Genomic DNA, 27263 nt, shown 5'->3' on the forward strand with positions numbered 1-27263 from the left:
TTTTTTTTTTTTTTTTTGACATGTGAGTGGTTTGTTTGGCATTAATTGGGGTAGTTCGCCTAGGCTTCCCCATCCCCCGCCTCCTCCGTATGGGAGGGGGCACAGCTAGGGCAGGCTACCCCCCATTAGAAGTCCGGTGGTTTTGTTTCTCTCCTTGCTTGTGCGCAGAGGGGGGAAGGGATCGAGGAAAGGGCACATCGCAAAATGGCTCGCAAATAGAGTGGCAAGATTGATGGCAATGTTTCGAATCTCATCTGCCAAGGCAGTGCTGCCCCCGGTTGGCTATGCTCCCTGCGAAACTTGGACAATGTCGCACGGAGTAGTAAATACCCCCCTCCCGCCTACGTCAGCTTCCCCCTGCCTGCAGAGTTGACAACACCTGCCCTCCCTCCACATATCCAACCTCTTTGTATGACTCTACCATTTCGGAAATAATCGCCTTGTTGTATTTCTTCATTTTTATAAAGTTCCCTAAACATTTATCAGCTTGGTCCTGTAGATTGGGGTCAGCCAAGAACAGAGGGGAGGTAATAAACTGTCCCCCTCCGTTTCGTTTCGTTGGGTTTTTTTTTTTTTTCCCCACCCTCCATCTCTTCCCTTGAAGAGGGAGAAAACAGACACGACAATGTGGCTCTTCCAGTTGGAAGCATAAATGATCAGAGAACGCTCCACACACATACCCGCATCCCGAGGTGCAAAAAGGCCATGCATAGATATGCCCACAATTTGTGATTGAAGAGGTTCATTTCGTTGGACTTGTATAGCAGCCTGTACGCCTGCAGGTATTTTCTTCTCTTCAAATAGTAAGAAGCCAAGTAGAGATAGGAATAGCTAGTCGTGCACACCTGTTGTGAATTCTTTATCTCCGTTTTGCTGTCTTCAAATTTGCCAAACGAGAGGTAAATTTTACTCAACTGCAGGTGCATCTTTACGCGGACGTTGCTTAATCTACACAGAGGCAGATATCTCTTCAGAAGGGATACACACTTCGGGTAGTCGCCGAGCTTATATGCACTCTGCGCATAAATGTACAGGACGTCCAGGTTGCTCAGGTGCTCACTCGTGTCGTCTATGAGTTCCATACATTTGGCGAATTCTGAGGGGGAGGAGAAGCATGGGGGTGAGAAGCAGCGTCGACGTGAAGGTGATGCTGAGAAGCACCTCTTGTGCGCGACACGGATGCCCTTCTTCGAAGCGCTCCTTTGGGGCCCCACCTCCCACAGCAAAGAACGCACGGATGATGAGCTGCCTGTACACAGGCGTGTCCAAGGATGACTGAGTTAGAAACTTGCGCCGATTTTCGTGAATGAACATCACGACATTTAGTAAGTTCAATTTGGTGCAGTGAATCAGAAACAATAGCATGAAGGTGTCCTTCGCTGGGATGTCCTTGTACAAGTTCGTCTCGGAACAATTCTCCATGGTTTGATGTCCCCCTAGGGTTGGTTGTTCTCTTTGACTGTCCCGTCTTCCTTTCGCTTCTGCGCCTTCCTGTTCTTTTTTCTGTTCTGGCTCCTCCTTGTCTGTTGTAGGTTGGTCATTCAAGCCATTTGCGTTACATTTGGGGTCCCCTTGGGGTGTGTCTTCTCCCCCTTTCGTACTTTTTTCTTGGGCTCCTCCCGCCTCGTCACTCGCATCATCTGGGATAGATGACAACCCCCCGACATTGTTGACGCTGCCGCTATTGCGGGAGGGCCTCGTCTTATCTTTCCTTTCACTCTCCTCACATTTTGCACTTTTTCCGCTGGGGTCGTTTCCCCTCGTATGACCCCCCAACGCAGAGCCACTCCTCTCAACCTCCACTCGCAGCTCATTTTCGTTGGCGCTCATCAGGATACTCATATTAATGTAGTAGTGCACATAGTTCCGCTGGAAGAAGAAGCACAAGGCTTTTATGTAGACGCAAATCTCTACAGTGATGTCTACGTGGGTTTGGCTAAATGAGCTGTACAGGTGCAACTTTTTCATGTCCATGGGGGGTTCTTCGGCTGGCGGTTCCCCCGGGGGGGAGGCAGCAGGAGAAGGAGAAGAAGAAAACGAAGAGGGAGGTGCTCCTTTTTTTGCCCTGTGGCATTTTTTCCTCTTCAGGATTTCTATCAAATAGCTAGCTAATTTCTCCGCCTCGGCATACTTGTGGATGTTTAGGTACGCCAGGGCTAAGGTGAAAATGCTTTCGGTGTTTTCCTGCAAAGGGGGACAGCGGAAGGTTTTCGTGGGGTGTACGCGAAGGACACGCCACCCCAAATGAGGTGTAACCCATTCGGGGTGGAGCAGCCACCTAATTGTTGATGCAGCCAGCCAATTGTCTATGCAGCCACCTAATTATGGATGCCGCTGCCCAATTGTCGATGCTGCTGCCCAACTGTGACTGCACCCTCTGGGGAGTAAATCTCCCCTGCTCCCTTTTTCTTACAAAATTGGTGAGTTCAACGTAGGCTGACAGGCACGAAATGCAGGCGTCCGCATTTTCTGCGTCCAGGTACTTCTCGTATGAGTCGAAATTCTTGTGGCACTCGAAATTGTCGTAGATCTGATCGTTAGGGGCAGTCCCCCCGTTGTCCCCCTCCCCTGAAAGGTTGTCCTTTGCCCGTTCGCTCCTCTCCACGCAGTACTGCTCGTAGTACACACGCTGCCGTTTTTTGTGGGCTTCGCCAGCGGGGTTGCTACTTATTATGAGCAAAGTTTTGGCATATGTGTACAGGACATGGATAAATATTTTTTTAATTTCTTCATTTTGTGGCAAGTTTATAATTGAGATGAAATTCTCCTGCTCAGCGTCCTCCACGAATGTTCCCTCCACAGGGGATGCTTCAACAAGGGGTGCCTCAACAGGGGGTACCTCCTCGGATGTTCCCTCCGCCGAGCGATTTTCTCCCCTTCCGTTTAGCGTCACTTCAGCAAAGTGATCCATATAATGGAACAAGTAAGAATTGGCGTTTTTTTCCTGCATGGCGCGTATCAGCCATGTTAAGATGTCTTCCTGGTCTTTTTCATTTCTTTTATTTTTATTATTTCTATTGTTTTTATTATTCCTATTCTTTTCGTACGTGTAATTGTCCCTTTGTGTGTCGTCCTTCTCCTCGTCATACTCCGAGTAGTGTAGCAGCATATTCACCACATGGTTACAATCTTGCGTTTCCAACTGTGACAGATGTTGTTTCCCTGGGGTATGTTCTCCGGAAAAAGTTATCTTCCTAAAGAGAAAAACCAACATAGCTTCACAGAAATGGGCAGTCTTCCTATGCTTCAATAAAAACTCGCTTTCCTGTACCACATTGAATAGGTAATTATCTACATTTGTGATGTTGTTTTTTTTTTTTATTTCGCGTAGTGTGTTCATGTTAAGGTGGTTCTCCTTCTCGAAGTAGTCATTGATTATCACGTTGGATGATTCGTGCACGAGGTTGAAGAGATGCGCCAGGATGCAGTTTTCGTTTTCCTCTGATATGGCTTTCTTTCCGCAGGGGGGCTTTCCCATCATGTTTCTTTCCGCGGTTGGTTCTGTTGTCTGATCTGTGGTTTTCTCTGTGGTTTGTCCTGTGGTTTGCTCTGTAGTTTGCCCCTTCTCCTGACTGTCCTCCTCTTCACAGGTCACCTCATCATGGAGGTTAAAATTTTTGTACACCTTCTTCTGCACAATTTCGTACGCCAGTTTGATCTGCGGGGTAGAGCGGAAGATTCGGTTGGGTTGGGTTCTTGCCGACTGGGTGGCCTCTTCGCCGCAAATGGGAAAATAGCCAAACAAACAACTAGATACGTGACGCAGCGACCCCGACATGCAGACAAGCAAGTCGCTCCGGTGACGACTTACCATGACCTCCTTCATATTGTTGTAAAGGTTGAGGTACGTGGGCGTTTCCCTCAAGCTGTCCAGGAAGGAGACGTACTCCTTGGACTTTCTGTAAATCTTTACTTGATCCTCCTCCTTCAGCTTGTCGATTTGGAGGTTGACGTACTGGATTCCCTCCAGGATGGACCTGATGAAGCGGAGCGGTGCAGCGAAGCGGTATTGGGAAACGATATTCCAATGCTGTGTTCTGCAGCATCGTTGGTAGGATTCACAGCAGGACCGCTTACCCATGCTACTAACATCTAACACACCCTACCTGTTAAACACATTCTCGACGCACTCGCTCTCCTTCTTATCGCTCCCTGGAGCGCCTCCCTTCACGTTAACAATCCGCAGGGGGAATTCCACTTTCTCTCTCTTGAAAAAGGCTGCAGGGATGTGGGCGAGTTTTGCGAAGATTTCGTAAGTGCAGAGAGGAGTGGTGAGTACCGTAGAAGGGGGTCATCTCTGGGGATGAACTCTAGGGTGGAAGCTCTTAGGTAAGTGCACAACACATAGACACAGTGCAGGCGCGCCGGTCTACGCCCTGGTATCTTTCCGCTTCCCGAGCTGCTCTTCCCATACGCTTGTAAAACTGAATGGTCAGTAGGACGTAAGCCCCTGCGTAGACAAACGATTCTTCGTTGGCTTCATTTTCCCGGCCACTTTTCGCCTCCCCCTTTTGTGAATTCATGGAGTGCAGTTGGTACTTGGCGTTGATAACTACGGAGGGAGGCAAGTAAAGTGGTGGTGATAAAAATGGAGATGATAAAAATAAAGGTGTTCAAAATGGAGGTGATAAGAATGGAGGGAAGTAAAGTGAAGGTGAACAAAATTTGGTCAACCGAATAGGGGACATCCTTCTGTTCCGCTTCGCTTATTTTGGGAGGTACAGAAAACTGCCTATGGGTGTAGACAGCCCCTTTTTTCCCTACCTGTGTTTGCTATCACGTCCGAAATGTTGACTTCGAACCTTCCGCAGAGGGCGTCCATCACGCTCGGGGCGGCGTTGTCTGAAGGGAGACGTGCGACAGCTGCATGGAGCGAAATATATCAGCATGCTTGCCTGTCACGCGTGGAATAAAGCACGCACAGACAAGGACAAATCTGTGCGCACATCTCTCTAGAGAAAATTGGCCAATCCATTAGCGATTCTTCATTTTGTCTACTCTTCCTTGTTACCCCTTTGCTTCTTCCCCTCGTTGACGCACAGCAAATATGCATTCACGTTAAACGATTCGTAAAACAGAAAGTTGTAAATATATTCAATTTCCTACGCATGAGGAAAGAATTTTTTTTTTTTCCTTTTTGTAGCTGAGGTTGAGCCATTCGGCGGGGCGTACACACATTGGCGTCCCTTCCCCTACTGTTCATTCAAGACTATTCTTTCCAGACTGATCGATTACACTACCTTTATATTTCTGTACTTGTACAGGTTGTTTTTTTTCCACACAATTTTGTATTTGTCTTGCTCATCTGGAGGGGAGGAGAAGTATGGGCGGGAATTTTCGAAGAGTGGTTCCAAGTGGGATCGCTCGATGGGGCACCTGGGAGGAGGGTCCCCCCCAATTTAACCTTCCACGAGAGCCCCATCGTTTAGGCAAAAGTCCAAAAACTTCAGCTAAAAGGGGAAAGAAAGGAAAGAAAAAGGAAAAGAAGAAAGAAAACAAAAATAAGTGAACCATACGGGTGAGACACATAGAAGTGAATGCTCCCACTCCCCACTCTTTCCCTTTCTATACCAGTTCACTTCTTATGCGCTTACTTGAAATGTGTGAGAATTCTTCTTCGCCATCTTGTCATCAATCGCTTTGGGGATATTGTACACCCCATCAACCTTGTAACGCCGCCGGGAAAAAAAAATACAAACACACACACAAATGAGCATGCTCCTTCTTTTTGTACACATGAACAGTGTGATGGTTTACAACTAGAGGACGAGAAAAGGATGGCCCATCTCGCAGGATTGATTCTCCAAGTTAACCTTCACGCTCATTATGTTGTACGAGGACCTCCCGCTGTAGTGGCCCACCAGGGAATTTATATTCAGTGTGATGTGAAAACCTTTCAGGGGGAGAAGGAAAAAGAAAAAAAAAATTCGATAAAATTTCCATACAATTTTGATAAAAATTCGCAAAAAATATGAACGGGTTAGGCAAATGTAGACCAAATGGGGGTGAACAATTTGGTGAGTTGGGCACAACCCCCATGGGAGAGGGGAAGAGACACACACATGGTGGCAAACGCACTTATGTCAATATCGGCTTTGAGAGAGTGTTCCCATTTTTTCTCGTCCCTTCGTGAGTTACTTTTTGTTTTCTCCTTCTTCTTTTTTTTCTTTTCATGCTTGTCTGCAATTTTTTTTTTTTTCCTTTTGTCGCTCTTGTCGCCCCTTTCGCCGGGACCCCCCGGCTCACCCGCTTGGTCTGCGTCATCCTGATTTGCGGGGTCTTCCCCCTCTCGCTCTCCGCACTTGTACGACGCGACGACCTCTCTCGTAATGATTAGCTGGTCGTGCAGAAAGGGGAAGGCCTTGATGCGGTCCGACCCGATGCGCACAAAGCTGCTACTCAGGCCATCGTCAGTGCTGTTATCGCCGCCGTTGTTTACACTTCTGTTTTTATCATCACCCTTATCGTCAGCGCTATCATCACTTTTCCTATCCTTCGGCTCCCCCTCAGGGTTATTATTTCTTGCGAAAACGTCCACCTGTATGCAACTCTGGATGATGTCGTCGATGGCCGTTTCTGCAAAAGGTAAGTTGGTGCATGCAGCAAATGGAGGTGACAGAAAGGTGAAAAATCTACAGAGTTGCTACTGTCTTTACGATACTGGGCGGAGGTATCCACATATTGGGTCTCCACCCTCTGCATCGCTCGGACCTTCGCATATCTCGATGTAGTTGCTGGGGAAGCTAATCTGGCGATAATTATTCTTTCCAATGAGGTTGGACTCGTAGCAGTTTCCATAGAAATCTTACAAAAGGAGGGAAGACGCGGGAAAAAAAAAAAAAAAAGCTTATAAAAAATTGGAGATGATGCCCAAGGAATACACACGTATGTATATCTGCATATTTAAGTGTCTATCATTTTCATATTGTTGTTACCCTCTTGGATTTTTTTTTTTTTTTTTGTCACTTCTGTGCGTTTCGCTAGAAAGCACCCCCACCTGTTACGTTTATTTTGTACGACGCTAAATCGTCGGATGCCGTGAAGTTGGTCACCTTTTTTTTGTTAACAGAGGGGGGAGAGGAAGAGGGGTGGTTAAATGGGGATAAGAAGCAGAGAGACGCAGGGTTGTAAAGAAGTCGCCCCGTTTATCCCCTTATTTTCGCATTTTTCTGCCATTTTTTTCTATTTTTTTGCTTTCTTTACGTAAAAGGAGACAAAGAAGGGGCCCTCGGGCTTTTCTTTATATTCCATTTTGCCAAGCCGAGGAGAAGCGCGCCCATATGGGGAAGTATCCGTGTGGAGTCACAACTTAGAGGGGTACGTCAAACGCGTTACGTGCAGCACAAACCTCCAGAGGAACAAAAATTTACAACCGAAAGTAGATGCAGAGAAGTGCGTACACAGAAATGGGGCGGAATGAGCCGCTTCCTCCCCCTGATGATTTCCCTTCCAGTTTTTTAAAAAGCTTTCCCCGTTCTGCATGGGCCAAATGTTTACTCCTGCGTTATGCGCGGTGGATCATTTTGTTAACGTTGTCATGGTTTGCCACTGTGGGAAAGCTCCTTTTCGCTTCACCAATAAGTTACACAGGAAATGCAGACAGGGGGAGGATTTTTTTCTTTTTTTTTTTTAAAGCATGTCTACATTATGCTCGTTGGGCAATTTTTAAAAAAATTTCTAGTTCAAAATTTTCCTATATAACTAACTGCTTGTTAGCAATTGACCGGAAAAAAAATAAAAAATAACTTTGCGAGAAATGGAGGGGGGGGTCTGAAAATTTGACCCGTACAATGGCCTGCATGTGCCAAGATGGGGAGTATGCTAAGGGGATGCAAGAAATGGGTCGGCACCGCGCGGAGACAAACGCTAGTCGCATGTACGTGATGATGCTAAAATGGGGGCGCGCCAAACGAACACACATGTGAAGAAGCGGCCTTATGTACATGTGGTAATGTGAATACGTGCTAACGTGACTGTCGTCTCTACCCCTTGAGGAAAGCTGCTCCTACTTCGTTGCCGATGACACTAAGATGATGGAGTCACCCCGAACGAAAACCATGTCTAGGTTCCTTTCGATTTTCTGAAAAGAAGAAAAAAAAAAAAAAAAGAAAAAACAACTAGGTATATAACGTACATGTAAAAATATGCACACATTGTACTCCCCATGTGACAGAAAAAGTTCCATCACTTTTATTAAGCTTTCTTCATTTTTTCCTTTCGTCCCTGCGGGGAAGGTTCCGTCGTGGATACTGCCTATCATTGTAGCGGTTACTCATTTGTTTGTTTCTCTATTCAGCTGGCTACTTTGGATTCACAGTAGGGGAGTACGTGTCGTGCATATCTGCATATCGTGCATCTCGTACGTCCCGTGCGTACCTTTACGGACTCCTCATCATTCTCCATGACGCTCTGCTTGTACGTCTCGTGCGCGTTGGACAGGATCATATTCAGGTGGTTATCGTATGCCTTTGGGGGGGTGTAGCGGGGTGCATAATAAGCGGGAGTGTGCGATGAGGCGGCATCCAGGCAGGGTGGAAAAAGCATGCCCATGGAGATATGCCGATATATAGATGCCTCCGGGGATCATCTCAACGGAACGTTCCGATGTGACGTCCCGTGTGGAAAGACCCGCTTTCTCAAAAGGGAAGAAAAAAAAACAGTTCTTACGTCTAACTTTCCTCTGATTTCTCTGTCTCCTTTGCATTTTAAGAACACCTCCTCTTCCATGTTTAAGCGAATATAATCCAGGGGGTCTGCGCACAGCAAAGTTGCAGTTGAAAATGTGACGGTTTCACCAAAAAAGGGGGGATTAACACATGCCTTCCTCTTTTCTGCACTCTCAATTAGCCCCTATCATCACTACGTAGGGTTTTTCATCCTGAAGTTACTTTGTATTAGGGCTATTTTCTCCATCTCGATTCGGCCGGATTGGGATAGGGGAGTTGCATAAAGCTGTTCGCAGTTATGCTCTTAGGAGAGATCCCACTTCCTGAGCTGTGGCCCTCCCCTTGGAGGCGGAAAGTACAATTTGTTCTTTCGCGATGGTTCCCTTCAGCCAGATTGCTTCGGGCGATTGCAGTTTCACGTCATTCAAGCAAGGTGCACCCTTCAAAGGGTTGCTTAGGCTTTTTCTTATTCTCCAAAAAAAACAAAAAAAACGAATGGGAAATAAAGGGAACAATCGAGTAAGGGGGAAAGAAGCTTATGTTGCGGTGGATGAGCGTTGTAGTTGTGAAAGGTACCTCTATCCCTTTAGTTACTCATTTTTTGACGTTCCTTCAAATTAGGTGCCTCTTTAATTTCGTTTCGGTGTAGTCGTCGGAATAGTGTCACAAGGCAATCGATCAGTAGTTGTGCTCTCGCTGCGCCATGGAATTTGCATGCCGCAGTGGAAGCTACTTTTTTGGAGGGATGGTTCCTTATGCGTGTGGCCCACGTGCGTATGTACAGTCTTGGCGCAGTTCTCTATGCAAAGACTTTCCGCATAAATTGCGCTTTTTAGAAGAAGTACCGTTTAGCCCACTCTGGGAGTGAAAAGCTGCACTGTTGTTTTTATTTTATTTTATGTTATTTTTTATTTTTATTATTTTTTTTTTTCCTTTTTCATGTCAGCCTTTTTCCTCTCCTCATGGGTGTGGGGGCCTACTGCCCCTTCGATGCTGTTTTAAGAATGACTAATTTTTAAAGCGTTACAAAGGCGTTGATCAGGGTCAAAATGGGAGGCAGCGTAGGGGGAAAAACCGTCAAGTCAAAATTGTTCCTTTTCACACCGCGAGGGTAATATAGCTTTGCTGTAAGGCTTACACCCCTTTCTGTGCATATACACAGCACGCCTTGCGAAAGGACACTTGGCGTGGTGCAAAATGGTGTAGCCAAAGTTTGTTGCGGCTCCCCACGGGAGGTACTCACATAAAGCATAGGTGCACAAATCGAGGAGGAAGAATAGTAAATGGGTACATCGCTGCGAGGGAGCGGCGAAGCCTCTTGCCAGGAGGTTAAGGCTCCCCCCGCCCTGTGTGTCTCGGGGGCAAATCGCCTTCACCGAGTGGTTGAATTTTTCACTCCCCGTGCAAACCATCCGTTTCTGTAGACGACGAAGGGGACGCCTCGTCTAGGGTGGGGTCGTCGTCATCATCGCGATGGTTGTCTTGGTTATCTTCGTCATCTCGGTTATCCTCGTCCTCCTCGTCATCTTCCCCATCTTCGTCGTCGTCCTCCTCCTCACCTACATTCATCATCTCAATTTCGATCTTCATTTTCATTTCGTCGATCTGCTGCTTCAAGCTATCCGTCAGATTATCATTAAGAAAGTTAAAGCAGTAGGAGGTGAGAGTGTACGTATCCTGGAAGTCATTTCTGTTGGTGAATTCTTGCAGGTCCTGTGAAATGGCGTTTAGTGTCTCCTTCTTATTTTCATGCAAAGCGTTGATGTCGTCTTTATCCTCTACGTGCTCCAGAGTCTTCTCAAATCGTACGTTGGTCTTCTCCGATTCGTCCATGTGTTCATGCAGAAGTCGGTCTTTGTAAATATCCTCATCCTCATCGTTGTTCCTTTTGTTAACAAATATCTCTTTAATCGTATCCGCGTTAGCAAACCAGTCCTTGGTTTGGGAGTCTTTGTTCTGCATCGTGTTTCCCCCCCCGTTCAGCACATCTGCAATGCTTGGCGGGACATTCCGATGGCTGTCTTCCCTTTCACTGGAAGGGTTGTTCTTCTCACCGCTAAGCGAGGCCCTACCCCTACCACCCTGGAGGAGGGACTCATTATTCAAGTTACTAAAATTTCCCATGCTTATGCAGATGGTATCTAGCTTCCTCTTCTGAAGCTGCTTCTTCCAAATGTTCTCCTCTACAGTATACTCCGAGACAAACCTGAAGACGTGTACATCTTTTGTCTGTCCGATTCGATGGCATCTATCCATGGCCTGCTTATCGATGGAGGGGTTCCAATCCGTGTCGTAAAAAATGACGACATTGGCTGCTGTTAGGTTTATTCCTATGCTGCCACTACGTGTGGAAGAGATAAATAAAAAAATAGACTTATCATTGTTAAATTTTGTGACGATTTTTTGTCTCTGTTCTACTTTGGTTGATCCGTCAAGTCTGATGAAGGTATAGTTGAGGTGGTTCAGGAAGATCTCTAGAATGTCTAGCATTTTAATAAACTGAGTGAAGAGTAAGCATTTGTTTCCTTCCCTTTTGCATTTGTTCAGTAACTTCTCCAGAGCAAACAATTTCCCACTGCCCAAGGTGATGTCTTTATTTAAAGGAAAAATGATGGACTGCTTGTGGAAGGGTTCGTGGTACACCCTTGTGGCTACTTTGATTCTGTGCAGGATGGGTTCTATATGGCTACAATTCTGCAGCAGATTGTTGTTGACGGCGATTCTGTGACTGCTGCAGATCACCGCTGGCGTATTCAGCACGGTGAAGTTGTGGATTTCTCGCTGATGGCTCTTCAGGAAGAGCTCCATGGTGGGGAAGAGCGTCTCGAGGGCGGCCGAGCCGGATGCGTGGGTGGCAGCTACGCCGGAGAGGTGCACAGCGTGGGTAGCAGCTGTTGAATCCACCGCTTCGCTGGCGTCCTTGACCGCCATCGCGCGCACCCCCCGCATGGGCGAAAACTCCACAGGGAGATTGTTACTCGAGTGATAAGGCACGAAGCCATCCCCGGAGAATTCACGCCGAAGTAAGCTTAGCAGATTGGTCCCAAACAGAGGGGTCCTATTATTTTTCAACAAATTGTACTCATTGAAGAAGCTCTCCTTGAGCTGTTCCTCCCTCCTCCTGTCTTTCTCTTCAAATCTCCGTTGCCTTTTAATCCACAAATTGTGTTCTAGGGAGTTAACGTAGCTCTGGTCGGACTCATCGGTGAAAAAATTTCGATACTGCGTGTCGGTGTTGATTACCTTCATGTTATATTTGTATAGAAAGTTTCGACAGCGGTTTGTTGCCACCTCGCTGGTTGGATGTTTATGGGAGGTTGCCTTGTTTAAGTGGTCTCGCCCCCCAGTGGCCACTCCACACGGAGAGACGTCCTTCACCGTTCGGTAAAGGTACTCATCGTAACAGCGGTGCTTGTTACCAGGGTCGATAAAAAGGCTCATAATGTCGTAATTATTATTCATTTCGCAGAGGAACTCATCGGAGTAGGTGAGCAGATTTCTGGGAACACTTCTCCGGTTGATCTGATTATTAACGTACGTGTTTACATCTTCGATGTTTATTGTGGGGGCACCTCCTCCATCGGGGCGCAAGTGAACAGGGAAGAGATTTTCTATCTTGTCAGGGGAAGTAACTCCGGTGTTCATTCCGTTAGGGGGATAGTTCACCTTCATAGTGATTTCACCACTTGGGGCACGTGCCCTCTTCTTCCCAGAGGTAATGACAGTCCCGGTGGAAGAGCTGCTCCGTTGAAATGGGCAGATAACCTGAGGGGGGCTATACGGTCCAGTTGTTGTCTCTTCATGGGGATTTGCCAGGGGATGTCTCATTTGCGATTCGTCGACAGTGTTGTCCCTATGGGGAGGCGGCAGCAGTGTCGTTTTCCCCCCGTTTGGTAACGCCTGAAACGGGATGATATCAATCCTGTTATCGGTGGAACTACTTGTGGTGTACCCCTTGTTTGGTCCCTCCTGGGGTATTATCCTCTGCATGGACTGAAAAGTGGAGAGCCCCCAAGTTGACTGTTCCGAAGGGGGAATGACCCCAAAAGGGGGGTTTCCCTCCGAGGGTGCCGCTAAGACATGGGAGAAAGAGCCCAATGGGTCTGTTGGAAGGACAGTTATAAGGTTGTCCCTCTTCCTATCACTATGATCCTTAGATATACGCTTCCCCGCCGCTTCACGGTGTGGAGGCACGCCGCCCAGCGAAGTGAACTCCTTGTGAAGAAACAAAATAAGGTGAAAGTCAAGGTGGTAGGTCTTCTCAAAGAGGATACAAAAACGAGGAATGTAAAAAGTGATAGGTAGAAGATAATAATATGGGGTCTGAATATGTTTATTCGTGAAGAGATCACAATGATTGCAGACTTTTCGGAGCTGAATGAGTATATTCATCAAGCCAATATAGTTTCCACTGCTGAGTGTATTCTGAACCTGCTTGTTCTGAATGAACTCATCATACAAAACTTGTTGTCTCCTGGTTAACTTGCACTTAATAATATGTTCATATTTATTAGGCATCTCCTTTTCCACGTTTTTTTTTAACCTCCTCAGAATGTAGGGCCTTATGACTGTGTGCAATCGGTCGATGAGCTCTCTCGAGTCATTTATTTTACTCCTCTGTATGGCTAAGTTCAAAGGATCGGAAAACCATTCCTTGAAATCCAAGTGAGAGGTAAAAATGTTCGGCATGAGGAAATGGAGAAGAGACCACAGCTCTTCCAAACTGTTCTGCAAAGGAGTGCCAGTCACTAAAAGGCAGTTTTCTCTTTTCAAGCTGAGGATGATATTCCATCTCTTTGTGTTAAAATTCTTTATATTATGAGCTTCATCTAGGATAATATATTTCCATCTCTTTCTCTTAAAAATCATATGATCCTTAACGATGGTGGAATAGCTCGATATGCAGACATGGAACGAGTCTTTATTGAACCATCCGATTCTTTTTCTGTATCTTTCATTTTGATTTCCAAAGTAGGAGAGTATTTTGAAGCATGGAGAAAATCTCTTCAATTCGATCTCCCAGTTTATAAGGATTGACGTCGGAACAATGATGAGATGTGGCCCCCATATGTTGAAGTGGTAGGCCAGGTAACTGAGAAGCGAAATGCATTGCAATGTTTTCCCTAATCCCATTTCGTCCGCCAGAATTCCATTAATATTATTTTTGTAAAGATATAGTAGCCAGTGTAGCCCTGCGTGTTGGTAATCCCTCAGCGTCGCTTTTATGAATGGCGGTATTTTCGTTAGGTGCTTTTCGTCCATGTTGCACATCAGCGTGTCGTCGTTGGAGGTACTGGACACGGAAGAGTCGCTCTGCTCCCCTCCGTTATCCTTATCGGTGCCGGTATGGTTGTCCCTACCGCTGTGACGTCTGCGGCTGTGACTGCTTCTGCTTCGGCTTCTCCTCTTCTTCCTCCTTCCTTCGACACACGAGTCGCTCTTCTTCTTCACGTCGCCTTCGCCTGGCGGGGCTGCCTCCTCCACTTCTTCGAACTTTCTTTTCTTCTCGTTCGCCTTCGACTCGACCGGTTGGCGGTGGTCCCGTTCGTGGTGATCCCCTTCGTCGTCCCCTGGTTCCCCCTCCTCTGCTGTGCCCCCCTCCGCTGCGTCCTCCTCATCTGCCTCTTCCACCTCTTCATCAGCTGTTCCCCCCCCGTCTTGCATCAAATCCAGGTACTCCTCGCCGCTCTTAAAGCCGTAAATTCTTTTGAGCAGCTCCTCAATGGGCATGTTGGCCTCGTCATCCAGAAGGTTGATTTCCTTCTCCTTTTCTTCCGACTCGTCGCTCGAGTCCATTTGCTCGTCCAACAAAACGTCTTCTTCTTCTTGGTTCGTCAGGTCCTCTTCCTTCAGCTCGTCGTCCGCCAAGTTCTGCACGTCGCCCCCCTCGGTGTTGTTCGGGCTGCCTCGCGCGGTGCTCATTTCCAAGTTGCCCGCGCTCACTCGTCTTCTGCTTCGTCTGCTGCTTCGTCTGCTCACCCCTTCGCTGCTTAACCTGCTGAGCCGTTTGCTGCTGGCCACGCTGCTCCGGTCGTTGCTTCCCCCCGTGGGATCCTGGTGTGAAGAAAACGTAACGTTCTCACTGGGGTTGCACGAGCTTACACTGGAGTGTCTGTTGACGAACAGCTCATGTACATTCCCTTGTCTAGCTCGTTTAATTTTTTTGATTGCGTCCTTTACGAACCTTTTAAATCTCATTTCTTTTTTTTTATTTAGCGTCTTCTGCAATTCCCTCTTCTTCTCTTCCCAAACTAATTTCTCGATTTTTTTCCAAAACATATCCATGTAGGATGAGATATGTTTGGAGTGAGTCTTCAGTCGTTTCTCCTCTTCTTCTTGTTTCTTCTGTTTTATTTTTTCACGGTTGCTCAGATATTTGACGCAGCTCTGGCTCAGGATTTTGAAGTGCTTTTTTTTCTTCTTTATTTCGTACATCACCAGGTCTTGAAATTCTTTCTGAGGGGTGTAGAAGCGGGGTGGTGTAGAAGCGGGGTGGTGTAGAAGCGGCCAGGTGTAGAAGCATCACGATGTTGAGATGGCCGTGTGTGGAGGCATCACGGGGTAGAGGTGGCGAGATGTAGAAACGGCGTGACAATCGAATGAACCACTCTCTCCCCCCTGGGGCAATCGTGGAACTCTCCACCCTCGGTATGACTTCGACGACTTACCATTTCTTTCAATTCGTAACACCAGAAGGTTAACTCTGAGGGCTTCGCAGGCTCCATAACCTTGTGCACGTGTCCACTGCAAATGGGGAATGGGAGGAGACACAAAATGGGTTATGCGGAGGGATAGGGGATGGACAGAGAATATGCCATATTGGTATCACCACGTGTCGGCTGCGTGTCTTTCCCAATCGCTGGCACGCACATTCGTTGCTCGTTACCATTTTCCCATTTTCTCATTCAGGTAGTTGAGTCTGCGGTACGAGAAAGGAAAAAAAAGAAAAAGTGAATGAGAAGGAGTGGAGAAGTATAGACATGCAGAAGTATAGAAGTACAGACGTGCTAATATGCAGACGTCCAAATTGATAGGCGCCCGTGGGGCTGCGCTTTGTGGCTGATTACTGTTCCTTGAGCAGGTCGATCTCCTCATTGTATTTGGCGATTTTCTTGTTATTCTCGGAAGAGTAGAGTGACCCCAGGTTTTGGATGTCATCGAGGTTCAGTCGGTACGACTTGGCATGCAGTACATTGTCAAACGTGATGCTATTCATTTTGCTTTCTTCGTTTTACTTTTTTTTATTGCCCAGGTGGAATGCGGTTGATACTCTACCGCGACAAAATACGTAACGGTGACTAACAAACGGTAGGCGGAAAAACAGCCACAAGTAAAAGGAGAGTATACCTCCTCCTTTTTGTCAAGAAATGTAGAGGAGGGTGCTGCTTTAGAAAGTGTATCATTCCCCTCTTAGGAGGACACCTATGTATAGTTCTTCCGAAACATGTTTAACCTGGCGCTGCGTGGAACGACCGTTCGTTTCACGGAAGAGAATGCAGACCGGGGTGAGTGCCGACCGGAGTAAATGCGGACGGACGTCACAACAGGCCAAGTGAAAACTCATTAGCATGAACTGCTCATTCACTGCTGTGGAGGCTGCTTGCCACTGAGCTAACGTTGTGTAAAAAAAAAAAAAACAATTGCAAATTTAACAAGGTAAATGAGAAAGGGGAAAAAAAATAAAATAAAACAATAAAATAGAGATATAACAAAATAGAGAAAAAAAAAATAAAGAAAAAAATAGAGAAAAAAAAATAAAGAAAAAAATAGAGAAAAAAAAATAAAGAAAAAAAAAAAATGACGTGAACCGTTCAGGTGCTTAAGTACATTTGCGACGGCCACACTATAAAAAGGCAGGCATCCATTAATAGCGCTAGAACGCACTCGGTGTGAAAGAAAAAAAATAGGATCAATCATGAGATGTGATACTCCATCTGGATGTAATACAATTTAATATCAAACGCCTGGTGTTCTTAACTCTGCAACCTACATGTGCTTGTTTGTAAAGTTGGGTGCATCCCCCAAAGGGGGTGGGAAAAAAAAGTCTGTGGAAGGGTGGAACCTGGCACTACGGGGAAGGCAAAAACACCGCTCATACATCTTGCATGAGAGAGCGTATTGATACTGGCAAAGAACGTATTCCTACATAAAAAAATATATATTAAGTACTTCCTTATGTGTGTCCCTGCTGGTAGAATGATGTCCTCGCGCCTCAGGTCAAGATCCGTACGTGAGCATATGAAATGTTCCTCAATACATGCATACTTTTTTCTGTGTACGAAAGTGGGGGATATGAAGAAGCCCACTTCCCAGGGGTACAAAAAAAAAAAAAAAAAAAAAAAAAACAACCCTACTTAAATGGCTAAGTTGTCCCGAGGGATAGTATTCCCCAACAGGAGCACCCCGTAGAAGCAGCCATTTTTGATTGCCTCCCTTAGTAAAAAACCTTCAATGGACAGTTGCTTCACCGTTGCGACGCGGAAGAGGAGGTGGAAATCTTTTTTCATTAATGAGCATGTGTGCCCTCGCTCATTCCTTTATGTTGAAAAAGTTTTCGAACTCTTTAATCTCTCGTCTGATATCTGATAACTTCTCGTTGGATTTTTCCTCGAGGAATTTCTTTTGGTTCTTCGAAAACCTCTTCCTTACAACGTAGCTGAGATGGGGGAAGGGACAGACGTGGGGCAATTTGGCTAGCTATCCAACTGGGGGAAAAGAAAAGAAAAAAAAAGAGAGAAAAAAAAACAAAAAACACCACTCATTACGCATGTGTGTAATTGGATAACCACCCCCATGGGTAGGCTCAGTGGAGTGGTAAAAACTTTTTCTTTTGCACAAATCCATTCAAAGCGACGGTGACGTTATTCAACAAACAAGAAATGTGCAACTGGTTCGCAGCACCCCTTTTTTTTTTTTTTTTTTTCATTCCATTTTGCATTACTGGCTTTCGTGAATTTGGACCTCCTCGTTGAACACTTCCACTTTGTCTTCTCCCGGGTTTATCAGGTAATTCTCATCGTCCACTGGGGGGAGGGGCGGCGAAAAAAAAAAAAAAGAATAAAAAAAAATAAAATAGAATGAAGCGGAACAAAATGAAGCAACGTGGACAAATGTGTGAGGTCAATTGGAACAAACTCCCCATTCGCCATGGCGGGGGGACCTCCTGCTTAGTGCGCGCTGCCGAATGGACATGTATATGCCATCGCACACTTCGCGCTATGTGCCTTTTTCCCTGTACGTATGTTTCCGTTTATCTTCACAGCTTTGAGGCCAAAGAGAATTTTGACTTCCTCCTTCGTGCCCACTTTGTTAAACACTAAGTAGTCGGTCACGTTCCTGGGGATCTGGTCGTAGTTTAGGCTTTTCACTCGTTGGACGACTCCCTTGGGGTCGTCCGATTGCACTGCAGGGGGAGGGGGAACCAACGAATGGAAGAAAAACCAGGCAACCAAGCGACGAATCGACGAGGCCCCTCTGCTGCGCTTCCCCGCGCGGTTCATTTCTACACTGTTCATTTCACTCTGTCCATTTCCACTCTGTTCGTCACTTTTGACGCGTCATGCCCATGGATGCGTACATATTTTCCTGAACTCCTGGGGGGTGCAGACCTGCCGCTTTTGGCGGGTCTTCCGCTTGGTGTAAAAAAAGGGGGACAAGTCGTCCACATTTTTGGTCAGGTTTTTTTTGTAAGCGAGGTACTTTTTCCTGTATCGATGGATTAAAACAATTTCGTTTTTTATTTGTTTTTTTTTGCTTAGTTTCACTTGTTGGCTCTCCGTTAATATATTTGGGTTCGCATAGAAGATGATTTCCAGTTTTTTTATTTCCCGCAGTTTTTTATTAAGTCTCCCCAATTTGCTCGTCAAATAATTGCAAAATTTTCTGGTCTTCCTCAGAGTGTCTTTAATGGGATTATTTTCACCTGACTTGTTCAGAAAAACGGGAGGGGAATTTTCCTCCTCATTCGCTTTGTCAAACAGTTGGAACTCCTTGTCCAAGGGTTCATTATGTAACCTTGCCTTGGTGAAGCAGCTACCTTGGGAGGGCTGCCTTACGGAGAGTGCGTTTCGTTTGGTGTTCGTGTGGCGCGAGAAGCGACTGCTCGTGCGTTTGGTAATCCCCCGGGGAGGGACGCTCTTGTAGGCGAGTGTAACGCGAAATTGATTGAGGAAGAATAGGACCAGCGGAGGGGAAAGAAAAGAAGAAAATTTCATAGTTTGCGGGTAGCAGTTCGCGGGTAGATGTTCGCGAGTAGAAGTTCACCTTGTGCAGTTGTAGTTATTGCACCTTGAAGGACGAACATCCATTTACACACTTTTCTATCTCGCGCCGGCTCGTTCCCTCCCCCCCTCTCTGTGTCTCCATGTTATTCTCTTCCATTCCCTGCATTCTTAGCAACGATCGCCTGTGTAGGGGGTCACTATCTGCGGTATAGCCCCCCTTGACGCGGCACTAGTGGTTGCTTTCGCAGGAGTGGCTATTCGTTACACTCTCAGGAGCTTCAAATAAGTGGTTCCCTATCAAACATCTCCGCAGTGGTCATCGAGAGGAATGAGCTGATGTGGATGTTCGTGCAGTGGTTCCTTTTTATGCGGAGGAAGGAAAAATGAAATGAGCCTATCTTTAAAGCTACTACTCAGGAGAGCAATCGGGAATGGAGCCAACCGCACAGTCATTCAGGCGGAGTTTCATTTTAATACCGCGCTTTCTTTCAAAAACGATACAACAGTGCGATGCTGCGACGCCTGGGAGGTGCGTATTCCGCTCCCCCCGTTGCTGCGCTGATGAGGCGAAGAAGGGCTCCCGTCCCCTCTTCCACGTTTTTGCATCTCGAGAGGATAACACGCTCCTTCACGGGGATGGGTGAAGAGGTAGCGGGATAGCCAGATAATCAGAGTGCTAATCTAACTCTTCGAGTTAGGCGGGGCACGAGGTGGATGTGCATGGGAGTCGAACTGTTTTGTGGACCCCCCTGCACAGGAGGCGACCGCGTTGTGTTCAAAAGCTGGAAGATCACTTCCTAACGGGGATGAAAATATCACCGCGGACCAAGCTGCATGCAAATGCGATGGCACATTTATTACTGTACGAGCCGTGTACACATTTTGTAAATCGCCCATTGTGGAACGACACAGCGGGCCTCTCGTTGGTGACCCCGCCATTGTGCTAAGTGCAAACTGTGCATTTTTATGAGGAAAGTAAAAGATGGGGGATAAAAGAAAAAAAAAAAAGGCATCACGTTGGAAACAGTTTTCAAATGCCCCTATAATATCAGAAGCGTTGCAAAAGTAACATCAGAATAAAATCATATTTTTTTCCGCCCTTTGCAAATCTCTTGAGGACAAATTAAGCAGGATGTTTCGAGCTAGGGGAAGGACACCGTGGGGCAATGGAATTTTAAGCCATTTGGGGTGACACACGCAGCGAATACATAGGTCCGTTTTTTTTAGAAAAAAATTTTGGAGACACTTTAAAAAAAAATTTTGGCAAAAGTGGACAATTCGCACAAATATGGCAAGAAGGTGTGTATACACATAGGCATTTTGCGAATTGCCAAAAGGGGGGGGAAATAAATCAACAAAAAAAAGAGCCCCGCGCGATGTTTTCTTGGCCCTGGCGAGCAGTTGGTGCGGCGCCGCAAAGGGGATGGGGGTGGAAAGGAATAAGCGAATAGACAAAAATGGCAGTGAACGGATAAGCAGAAAAATGGGCCACATAAACAGACAGGTGGGCCGATAAGCAGACAAATGGACGAATACACAGATAACCCGAGGGACTCCAGTCGCCTATTTGCAATCTGGGCGCTCCCCACCTCCGTCACAGCAACCATCGCACGAGGTATGGGAACAGCAGTCGCAGCCAGCGGGGGTACCTCAAATTCAACTCGTCCATGTGGACAAAATTGGTAGACTCGTAAATGATTTCCAGCTCCTTCTGGAACTGGCGCTTCAAATTTTCATCGTTTGTTTTGATCACAAAGCTCATCTCCAAGTCTCTGTACGTTGCTCGGTAGCCGTAGTTGGAGCTTCCAATCACCGTTCCCCAGGGTAGGTCACCCAAGTTTTGGGTAAGTGATGTAGCATTATTGGTATCAAGCTGATTATCGCCATCGTGTTCATTATGGTCCATTTCTTCACTTTTTAAAATATTTGCACACACATTTTTTTTTTTTTTTTCCTCCAAAGTAGCTGACCTGTTCAGGCAATTTTGATCATTATTGAACAAACGGAGAGAGTTAGCGATTCCAAAAGGGGATTTTTTTTTTTTTTTTTCTGACTGTTCATAATTTTGGCTAGTGCAAACACTATTTGGAACATTTTCCATTTGGGGGGTTCTGGCTACATGCGGATCTTCACCAGAGGTGTCGCTGCGAAGTACTCCCCTCCCGAAGGAATCATCAATCAGCCACATCCCCTTGGAATGGAAGGTCCAGGACGGCTTATGATATTCTAAATAAATATCTGTGTAGGCCTTTTCCTTTTTCTTCAAAGGGTCTGTTCTATTTAAATTTTTAAAAACGCTTACAATATTTTTGGTGACGAATTCAACGCACATGTGTGCACTGATTGTGTAGCCAAGGGGTATGTAGTAGGAAATACCTTTGGACTTAAAAAAACTGTTAGCTGCCGGGGACGCTGTAATAAAGCGTATTTTGCCCTTTTTAAAGCAGAGGTTGTCATATATATTTCTAAACAATTTTAAAAAATTTTCTGGGAAGTTCAAATACGCTGATGATATAATTAAACTCTGGTCATATTTCTTTACATTTTTGAGCACGCTTTCCAGCATGTCGGTTTCGTCGTATATAGGGGGTTCGGAGAAGCCGCTCTGCAGCCCCAGCTCCACGGTCAGGATGCTTTCGCCCTTGACGAACTGGGGGCTGAAGAAGTCTTCTCGCTCGCTCGTGGGGGGGGGACGGCTTCCAGGTAAGCGGCATCCACCTGAGTCGCCATCTAGCATCTGGCTTTCCACCTCCCCTTTGGTATGCCGCAAAATGTCCTCCTTGATCTGACCCAGCACGAACTGTATCCGCCTGTAGTATTGTTCACGGAAGGTATGAGCGTCGACGAGTGGGTTCATCAAGTCACTGTCCCAGTAGACACTCGAATCAACATTCAACCTGAACGACATCTTCTGGATGCAATTCACAATTTTATGAACGGAGTCAGCTAATAATTTATTTTCAATCAAAATATATCTGTCTTGTCTGTTTCGAAGGTAGCTGTCGCTTAAGTTGGCCCCGGACAAAATCAAACGGTCATCTCCGATAAACGCCTTCATGTGCATAACTCCAATGGCTTCATTGGCTCTGTAGGGCATAATATTATACAGTATTGCTCCTAGTAGCGGATTGTGGAATAAGCTAATGTTTATGTCGCCACCATGGCTGAAGAGGTCGGAGAGCACACTCACGGAGGATTCGTTCAGCTTCCCTTCTGGCCTTGTACCTCTTTGTTTGTCCAATAAAACGTCCACTCTTAGGTTTTTGATGTTCTTATTATTTTTTATGGTTACTATTAACTCCTTCTCCAGCTCGCCTATTCCTATGTATAGGCAGCTGATGACGATTCGGTTTTTGGAGCTCCGAAACATGCCCTTCAGGGTGTCGAAGAACTCGGTGGGCGAGAACAGGACTCGCACCTTGGGTTCTCGGATCGCGAACTTTAGCGTCATCTTCGGTTCTGCCTCGTGCGGAGGAGCGCCGCGGAGAAGCAAAGCGGTCGAGCAAACCGATGCTGCGTGTCGCGTGACCTATTTCTTTAACGTGTCCCTAGATGTATCGCTTGACGTGCCGCTTTGGCGCGAATCCTCCGTTCTCCGTTCGGTTGTCTACTTCGAGGTCGTTAGCTGCTCCCGTTCGCGTTACGTTGCACAAGGATGTTTGCACAAATCATGGGTACTCGTAAAAGAACTCTCCATGTGTCACTGGATCACCTGGGGCGTAGCGGAAGAACGGCGCAGTCGCTTCCGTTCGTATCCACGTAAGTATATACACAAATAGCCACTTCTCAAGTCGTGAACACAGTTTGCACTTTCTTCTCCTTCTGCGCCGTTAACAAATACAAATGCGGGTAGCCCCCTAGCACCTGCACATATTTTCCCGGCGAAATCAGGTTAGGGTTAACAAGCGGGTGGGGAGCAGCAAAGGGGGGGGCGACGATGTGCATAAATGAAAAAGGTACATATGGTAAGTGCAAACGTCCCGCGGGGGGGCGAGTGCTAGATGTATCTGTCCTTTGGTACGATATGCTGCCGAAAGGAGAGAGAATTTTGTCCTCTTTCGTCACCCCTTTGTCTTCCAAAAAAAGGAAAAAGGGCACCTTTAACAAAGAGGGTGTGTACTCATGTGAAATCTGACATGCAGTGGAAAAAACTGCTATAGTCAGAGGGTAGTGATCGCCACGTACAAGCGGGTAGGCCTGTTCCTGCCAATTCATGCAACTGTTGGACGTATATACAGAACTTTATAATAAGGACGTATAACTGTAGGGGCGTTTTTTTTTTCTTCTTCTTTCTTCTTCCCTATTCGTTTTTCCTTCTTCGTTCTTTCTTCTTCCCCTTTTGCTTTCCCTGCTCCACCCTAAGCGTGTTTAAGGTTCAGATTGTCGCGGTCCAAATGGTCCCCCACAGATAAGCGGTAACTTTTCCAGAGGGATGGGAAGAAGAGGAAAAATAAAAACAGAAAACGGTGAACTGTAGAAAGCAAATCGCGAAACAGTGAATTGTGCAAAGCAAACTGTGGGACGCAAGCCGCAAACTATAAACTGCGAAGGGGAAAGCAGAGCCCACGGTTAGGAGAACCGCACTGCAGCTTATCTTAAAAGAGCGCGCGGGGAAAATGGTATAGCTTTTTACTTGGACTTTCCTCACGTACCAAATGGATGGTGCTACGATCAGGTTCCGTTCCTATCTCGAAAGGGCGAAACAAACGAGGACAGTATAATATACTACCGTATGACAAGAGCGACTGATCTCCTCTGTTCACGCAGCTCAGTTCGTTTGTGCCGTTTTTGGCTAACGGGATAGTCCCAGCTTAAAAGATCAAACAAAAAAAAAAAAAAAAAATATTTTCCTTTTCTACTTGTACAATTAGGGAATTTACTTTTAGTAGGCATATGTGGAGACTCCCCGAACGGCACAGTTAAAAATAACGTTACCGTGCAGCTGCAAAAAGGGGACGCATGTCGAGGGATCACCTCTTCAATTAAAGAGACGACTCCTTTTGCTGTTATGCCGCAACGCCTATGTAATACTAATAGCACATATCATATACATATTGTGCACACGTAAGCGTGGTAGTGAACGCCGCTTTGTGCGGCCTTTTTTTTCTTCTTCCACATTTGCTAATGCACCGGATGAGTGGTAGCAGCCCCCCGAGATGATAGAGCCATCCAGTCGACTCGGTGGACATAGGTACAGAAAGAAACAATGTTCTAATTTGTATTAACGTAGCTGCGGAGGGAAAAATATTGCCATCTGCCAGAGTGAACCTTCAATCATTTTTATCGCACTAGGTAGAGTTCTCACCGCGCTGTTCCGTTGGATAATACATCTTTTTTTTCTTAAGTCACATGGGGAGAGTTCATTTTGTGTGTACTCCGTATTGTAGGGATACCTGGATAGGCATTTATCTTTGCCCTATTTTTATATGACATGATGGGGGGGGCAGATATAAAAAAGAAGAAAAGAAAAAAAAAAGTGGGTTGGATGGGAAGACGCCACTCAAATGGGTCATAGCAGCTCCTGCCGTGCACCATATGAGGAAAATTCCCACCATGGAGAGGAGTGCCCAAGGGGATGTGCCACCTCAAAAGAGGCAACTACAAATTGTGCTCTGCATAGAAGTTAACAAAGAAAGAAGCGAAGCCGAACTGCCCTCATTACTCATTCGAATGGGTGGACTGTGATTACTGTCGGGGGAGAGGGAGATACACCGATTAAAGTGGGACGCCTGCGCGGCATTCACAACAAGTTAAGGCAACATTCTGTGTAAGCATACCTTTGCAGTTACACTAATATATGATCATTTGACCGCGTCGTTTATTCATCAGATCTTAACAGGGATTGGTCACTTTGTTAATGGTGACTACCTAGGCGAAGGGGCCTCCATCTTTGGGACCATAATCGGCTTACCACTGCGATAATGCAGACACGTCTTAACACCCTGTAGTGAAGGGGCTACCAGAGGGAGTCAAACCTATTCCGTCGTCACTCGTTGGACAGAACACAAGTGTATAATTTTTTCCTCTCGGTGAGAGGAGTAACTTTTTTTTTTTTTTCTTTTTTTGAGGGCGGTTCGCAACAAATGGGTGAGGAGCCTCCCCGTTGCTGTCTGCGCGTGGGTCTTTCCCCAAATGATAGTCGAAGTAGGGGAAGAAACTTCCACATGGGGGAGCCTCTCCCTGTGGCACGTGGACAAACGGGAAACGTAGCAAAGGTGACTATTCTTCTGCTACTGACGGGACTGATCGCGCGTTGTCCTTCGGTGAAGAAATTTAAAAAAGAAAAGAAAGAAAAGAAAGAAAAGAAAGCAAAGCAAAGAAAAGCAAAACAAAGTGACAGAACAGCTACGCATACTTGGTAGGCCATAATAACTATGCCCATGGTCGCTTGTGCAGCTCTCCTCCCTCGCGCGAAACTGCATACGTCCAAATCTTAACGCTGCAAGGTGCCTGGGGGAAGTATACCCACTGGGCGTAGGGGGTATTACTACATACTATATACGTTGGGTAGGTAGCAAATGGCCGCCAGTCAAAAGGAAGTCCGCGCGAGGGTTAAAAAGCCTGTTAGAATGCTAAATCTCCCATTTTTAGGGTCATATTTTTTTCTATAAATTTGCTTCACTCTAATGAAAACTCAGAAGTATTTTTTTTTTCCATTTTTTATGCCTCCTTTTTATTACCATTTTTTGCAGCCTCTTTGGCGGGGTATTTTTTTCCCCCCGTGCCCGTTTTCCCATATAGTGTACGCGCTTGCGCGGGGATAAAAAAAAAAAGAAAAAAAAAAAAAAATTCACGCAATTTTTTTCCAGCAGAGTTTTTTGGGGCCATTTTTAGGAAATTTTTTTTTTTTGGAAAAAATACTTTGCTGATCGTTTGCCAACTTCTGCCAGATGATCGCACGCGAAAGGTTGCTTGATCGTCCATTGGCGCGATTTGGGCATCTTCCCACGCGCGCTATTGCCATTTGGATATGTTACTGTTTGGCAGATTGGCAGTTTAGCAGTTTGGCAGTTTAGCAGTTTGGCAATTTGGTGGTTTGCCCGTTTGTCATTTGACCAGTTCCCCAGTTTGCCATTTGGCCACTTTGCCAGTTTGCCTATTTGCCATTTCGCGTGATGTCAGAAGAACGACTTGGGCGTAGCATTTCTTGAGTAGTATTTCTGGAGAAGCCTCTTCGGAGCAGCTCCCCGTTGCCGCGCGCAGTGATGAGATGAGCACAACGCTGCTGTGTTTCTTCGTCCAGCAAGGCGAATGCTACTGTACCATTCGTACATGTGGTTAATGTCTCCCCCGTTTTAACTCATGTTGCTTATAGAGGGGGCATGTACTGCACAGAGGAGCATCGCATCATAGCAACATAGCGCCCCGCCCCTTTCTCCCTACATTGATTCACACCAACCAACACCAGTGCTCCTTCCAGACGAGACGATAAGTTTACCCCGCTAGATATATTCCCTTTTGTTAGAAAGCATTTTAAAAATCTCTAAAATCGAAACGGAGACATTTAGCCGCCGTCCTTTAGAGGTAGTCAATTTTTTTTATGGAACTCTGCCAAGGGCGGGAAGTTTCATCCCACATGCCTGTACTGCCCCCTTCAGAGATTTTCCCAGTGAGTATAACGTAAGGGCTGCTTCCAGAGAAGTGGGGACCATTGGAGAGAAGTGACGGCGAGGCGAAGTTGCTAAATTTCGAAGCTGGCACGTGAGAGGAAGTGACAGTGGAAGCCAAGGCAGACAAAGCCATATCAAACAGGATCCCTTCAACTGATGATAATAATATTATTGTGAAGAAGAAAAAAAGGCAACTCAACTTACCCCCCCCTCTCTCCCCCTTTCTGCATATCTCAGAGCAGCTAAACGAGGAACATATTTTACGCGGCTAAGTTTGGCCGTTCCGCTGGGAGCCGTTGGGAAGAAATCGTTACCCACAAGGATGACCGTGGAAAGGAAAAATAGAAGACTAACCATGCGATGTTTCTTAAAAGGTGAATACATAGGAAGTATTCTTGCGGGGGCACACGTACATAGTTGCCACACGTGAGAGAGGGTGGATATTCATCAAGGAAGGTCAACCTTAGTCTATCCTGCGAGCCAGGGGTCCAGCGTAAGCAGTGGAAGGAAGACAACCCCAGTAAAACTGTAAAAGGTTCTGATAAGAGAAAGTACCAGCGCGGTTATACTAGGCTACTCTCCATCGTGACAGTCGAACTGGTGTCTATATCCAACCCTACGGAGAAGCTGCTCATTTGCAGACAGACCTCGTTTGTTGTTTTCTTCTTCGCCTGTTCGCTTCTTTCCCCATTTGTGTGAGTGGCGTAGCCAGGCAAGCTCAAGTAAAGGAAGAAGAAGAAGAAAAAAAAAAAAAAAAAAAAAAA

At 46.2% G+C, this 27263-nt stretch overlaps 5 protein-coding genes across 5 annotated transcripts; all 5 read right to left on the reverse strand.

Annotated features, from left to right (window-relative positions):
• Window positions 1–346: 346 nt before the first annotated feature.
• Window positions 347–7251, reverse strand: C922_02607 (hypothetical protein; the record flags this gene model as incomplete). Its single annotated transcript, XM_008818206.1, has 18 exons — window positions 347–493; window positions 681–1096; window positions 1215–2184; window positions 2414–2779; window positions 2840–3658; window positions 3812–3977; window positions 4107–4218; window positions 4415–4552; window positions 4765–4842; window positions 5012–5102; window positions 5241–5305; window positions 5405–5450; window positions 5595–5666; window positions 5814–5893; window positions 6079–6576; window positions 6712–6804; window positions 6998–7052; window positions 7204–7251. The coding sequence occupies 18 exons, from the start codon at window positions 7249–7251 to the stop codon at window positions 347–349; spliced, it is 4260 nt and encodes a 1419-aa protein (XP_008816428.1).
• A 754-nt stretch (window positions 7252–8005) lies between these two features.
• On the reverse strand, window positions 8006–8727 carry C922_02608 (small nuclear ribonucleoprotein; the record flags this gene model as incomplete). Its single annotated transcript, XM_008818207.1, has 3 exons — window positions 8006–8080; window positions 8377–8466; window positions 8668–8727. 3 exons carry the CDS (start codon window positions 8725–8727, stop codon window positions 8006–8008), a joined length of 225 nt encoding a protein of 74 aa, XP_008816429.1.
• A 1331-nt stretch (window positions 8728–10058) lies between these two features.
• On the reverse strand, window positions 10059–15882 carry C922_02609 (adenosinetriphosphatase; the record flags this gene model as incomplete). Its single annotated transcript, XM_008818208.1, has 4 exons — window positions 10059–15122; window positions 15335–15410; window positions 15553–15585; window positions 15734–15882. 4 exons carry the CDS (start codon window positions 15880–15882, stop codon window positions 10059–10061), a joined length of 5322 nt encoding a protein of 1773 aa, XP_008816430.1.
• A 1313-nt stretch (window positions 15883–17195) lies between these two features.
• On the reverse strand, window positions 17196–18880 carry C922_02610 (hypothetical protein; the record flags this gene model as incomplete). The annotated part of the gene is made up of 4 exons (XM_008818209.1): window positions 17196–17322; window positions 17608–17689; window positions 17905–18069; window positions 18244–18880. 4 exons carry the CDS (start codon window positions 18878–18880, stop codon window positions 17196–17198), a joined length of 1011 nt encoding a protein of 336 aa, XP_008816431.1.
• Window positions 18881–20483: 1603 nt separating this feature from the next.
• On the reverse strand, window positions 20484–22340 carry C922_02611 (CDP-diacylglycerol-glycerol-3-phosphate 3-phosphatidyltransferase; the record flags this gene model as incomplete). The annotated part of the gene is made up of 1 exon (XM_008818210.1): window positions 20484–22340. One exon carries the CDS (start codon window positions 22338–22340, stop codon window positions 20484–20486), a length of 1857 nt encoding a protein of 618 aa, XP_008816432.1.
• Window positions 22341–27263: the final 4923 nt, after the last annotated feature.

This window comes from Plasmodium inui (assembly GCF_000524495.1).
Source record: "Plasmodium inui San Antonio 1 unplaced genomic scaffold supercont1.9, whole genome shotgun sequence".
Lineage (NCBI taxonomy): Eukaryota > Apicomplexa > Aconoidasida > Haemosporida > Plasmodiidae > Plasmodium > Plasmodium inui.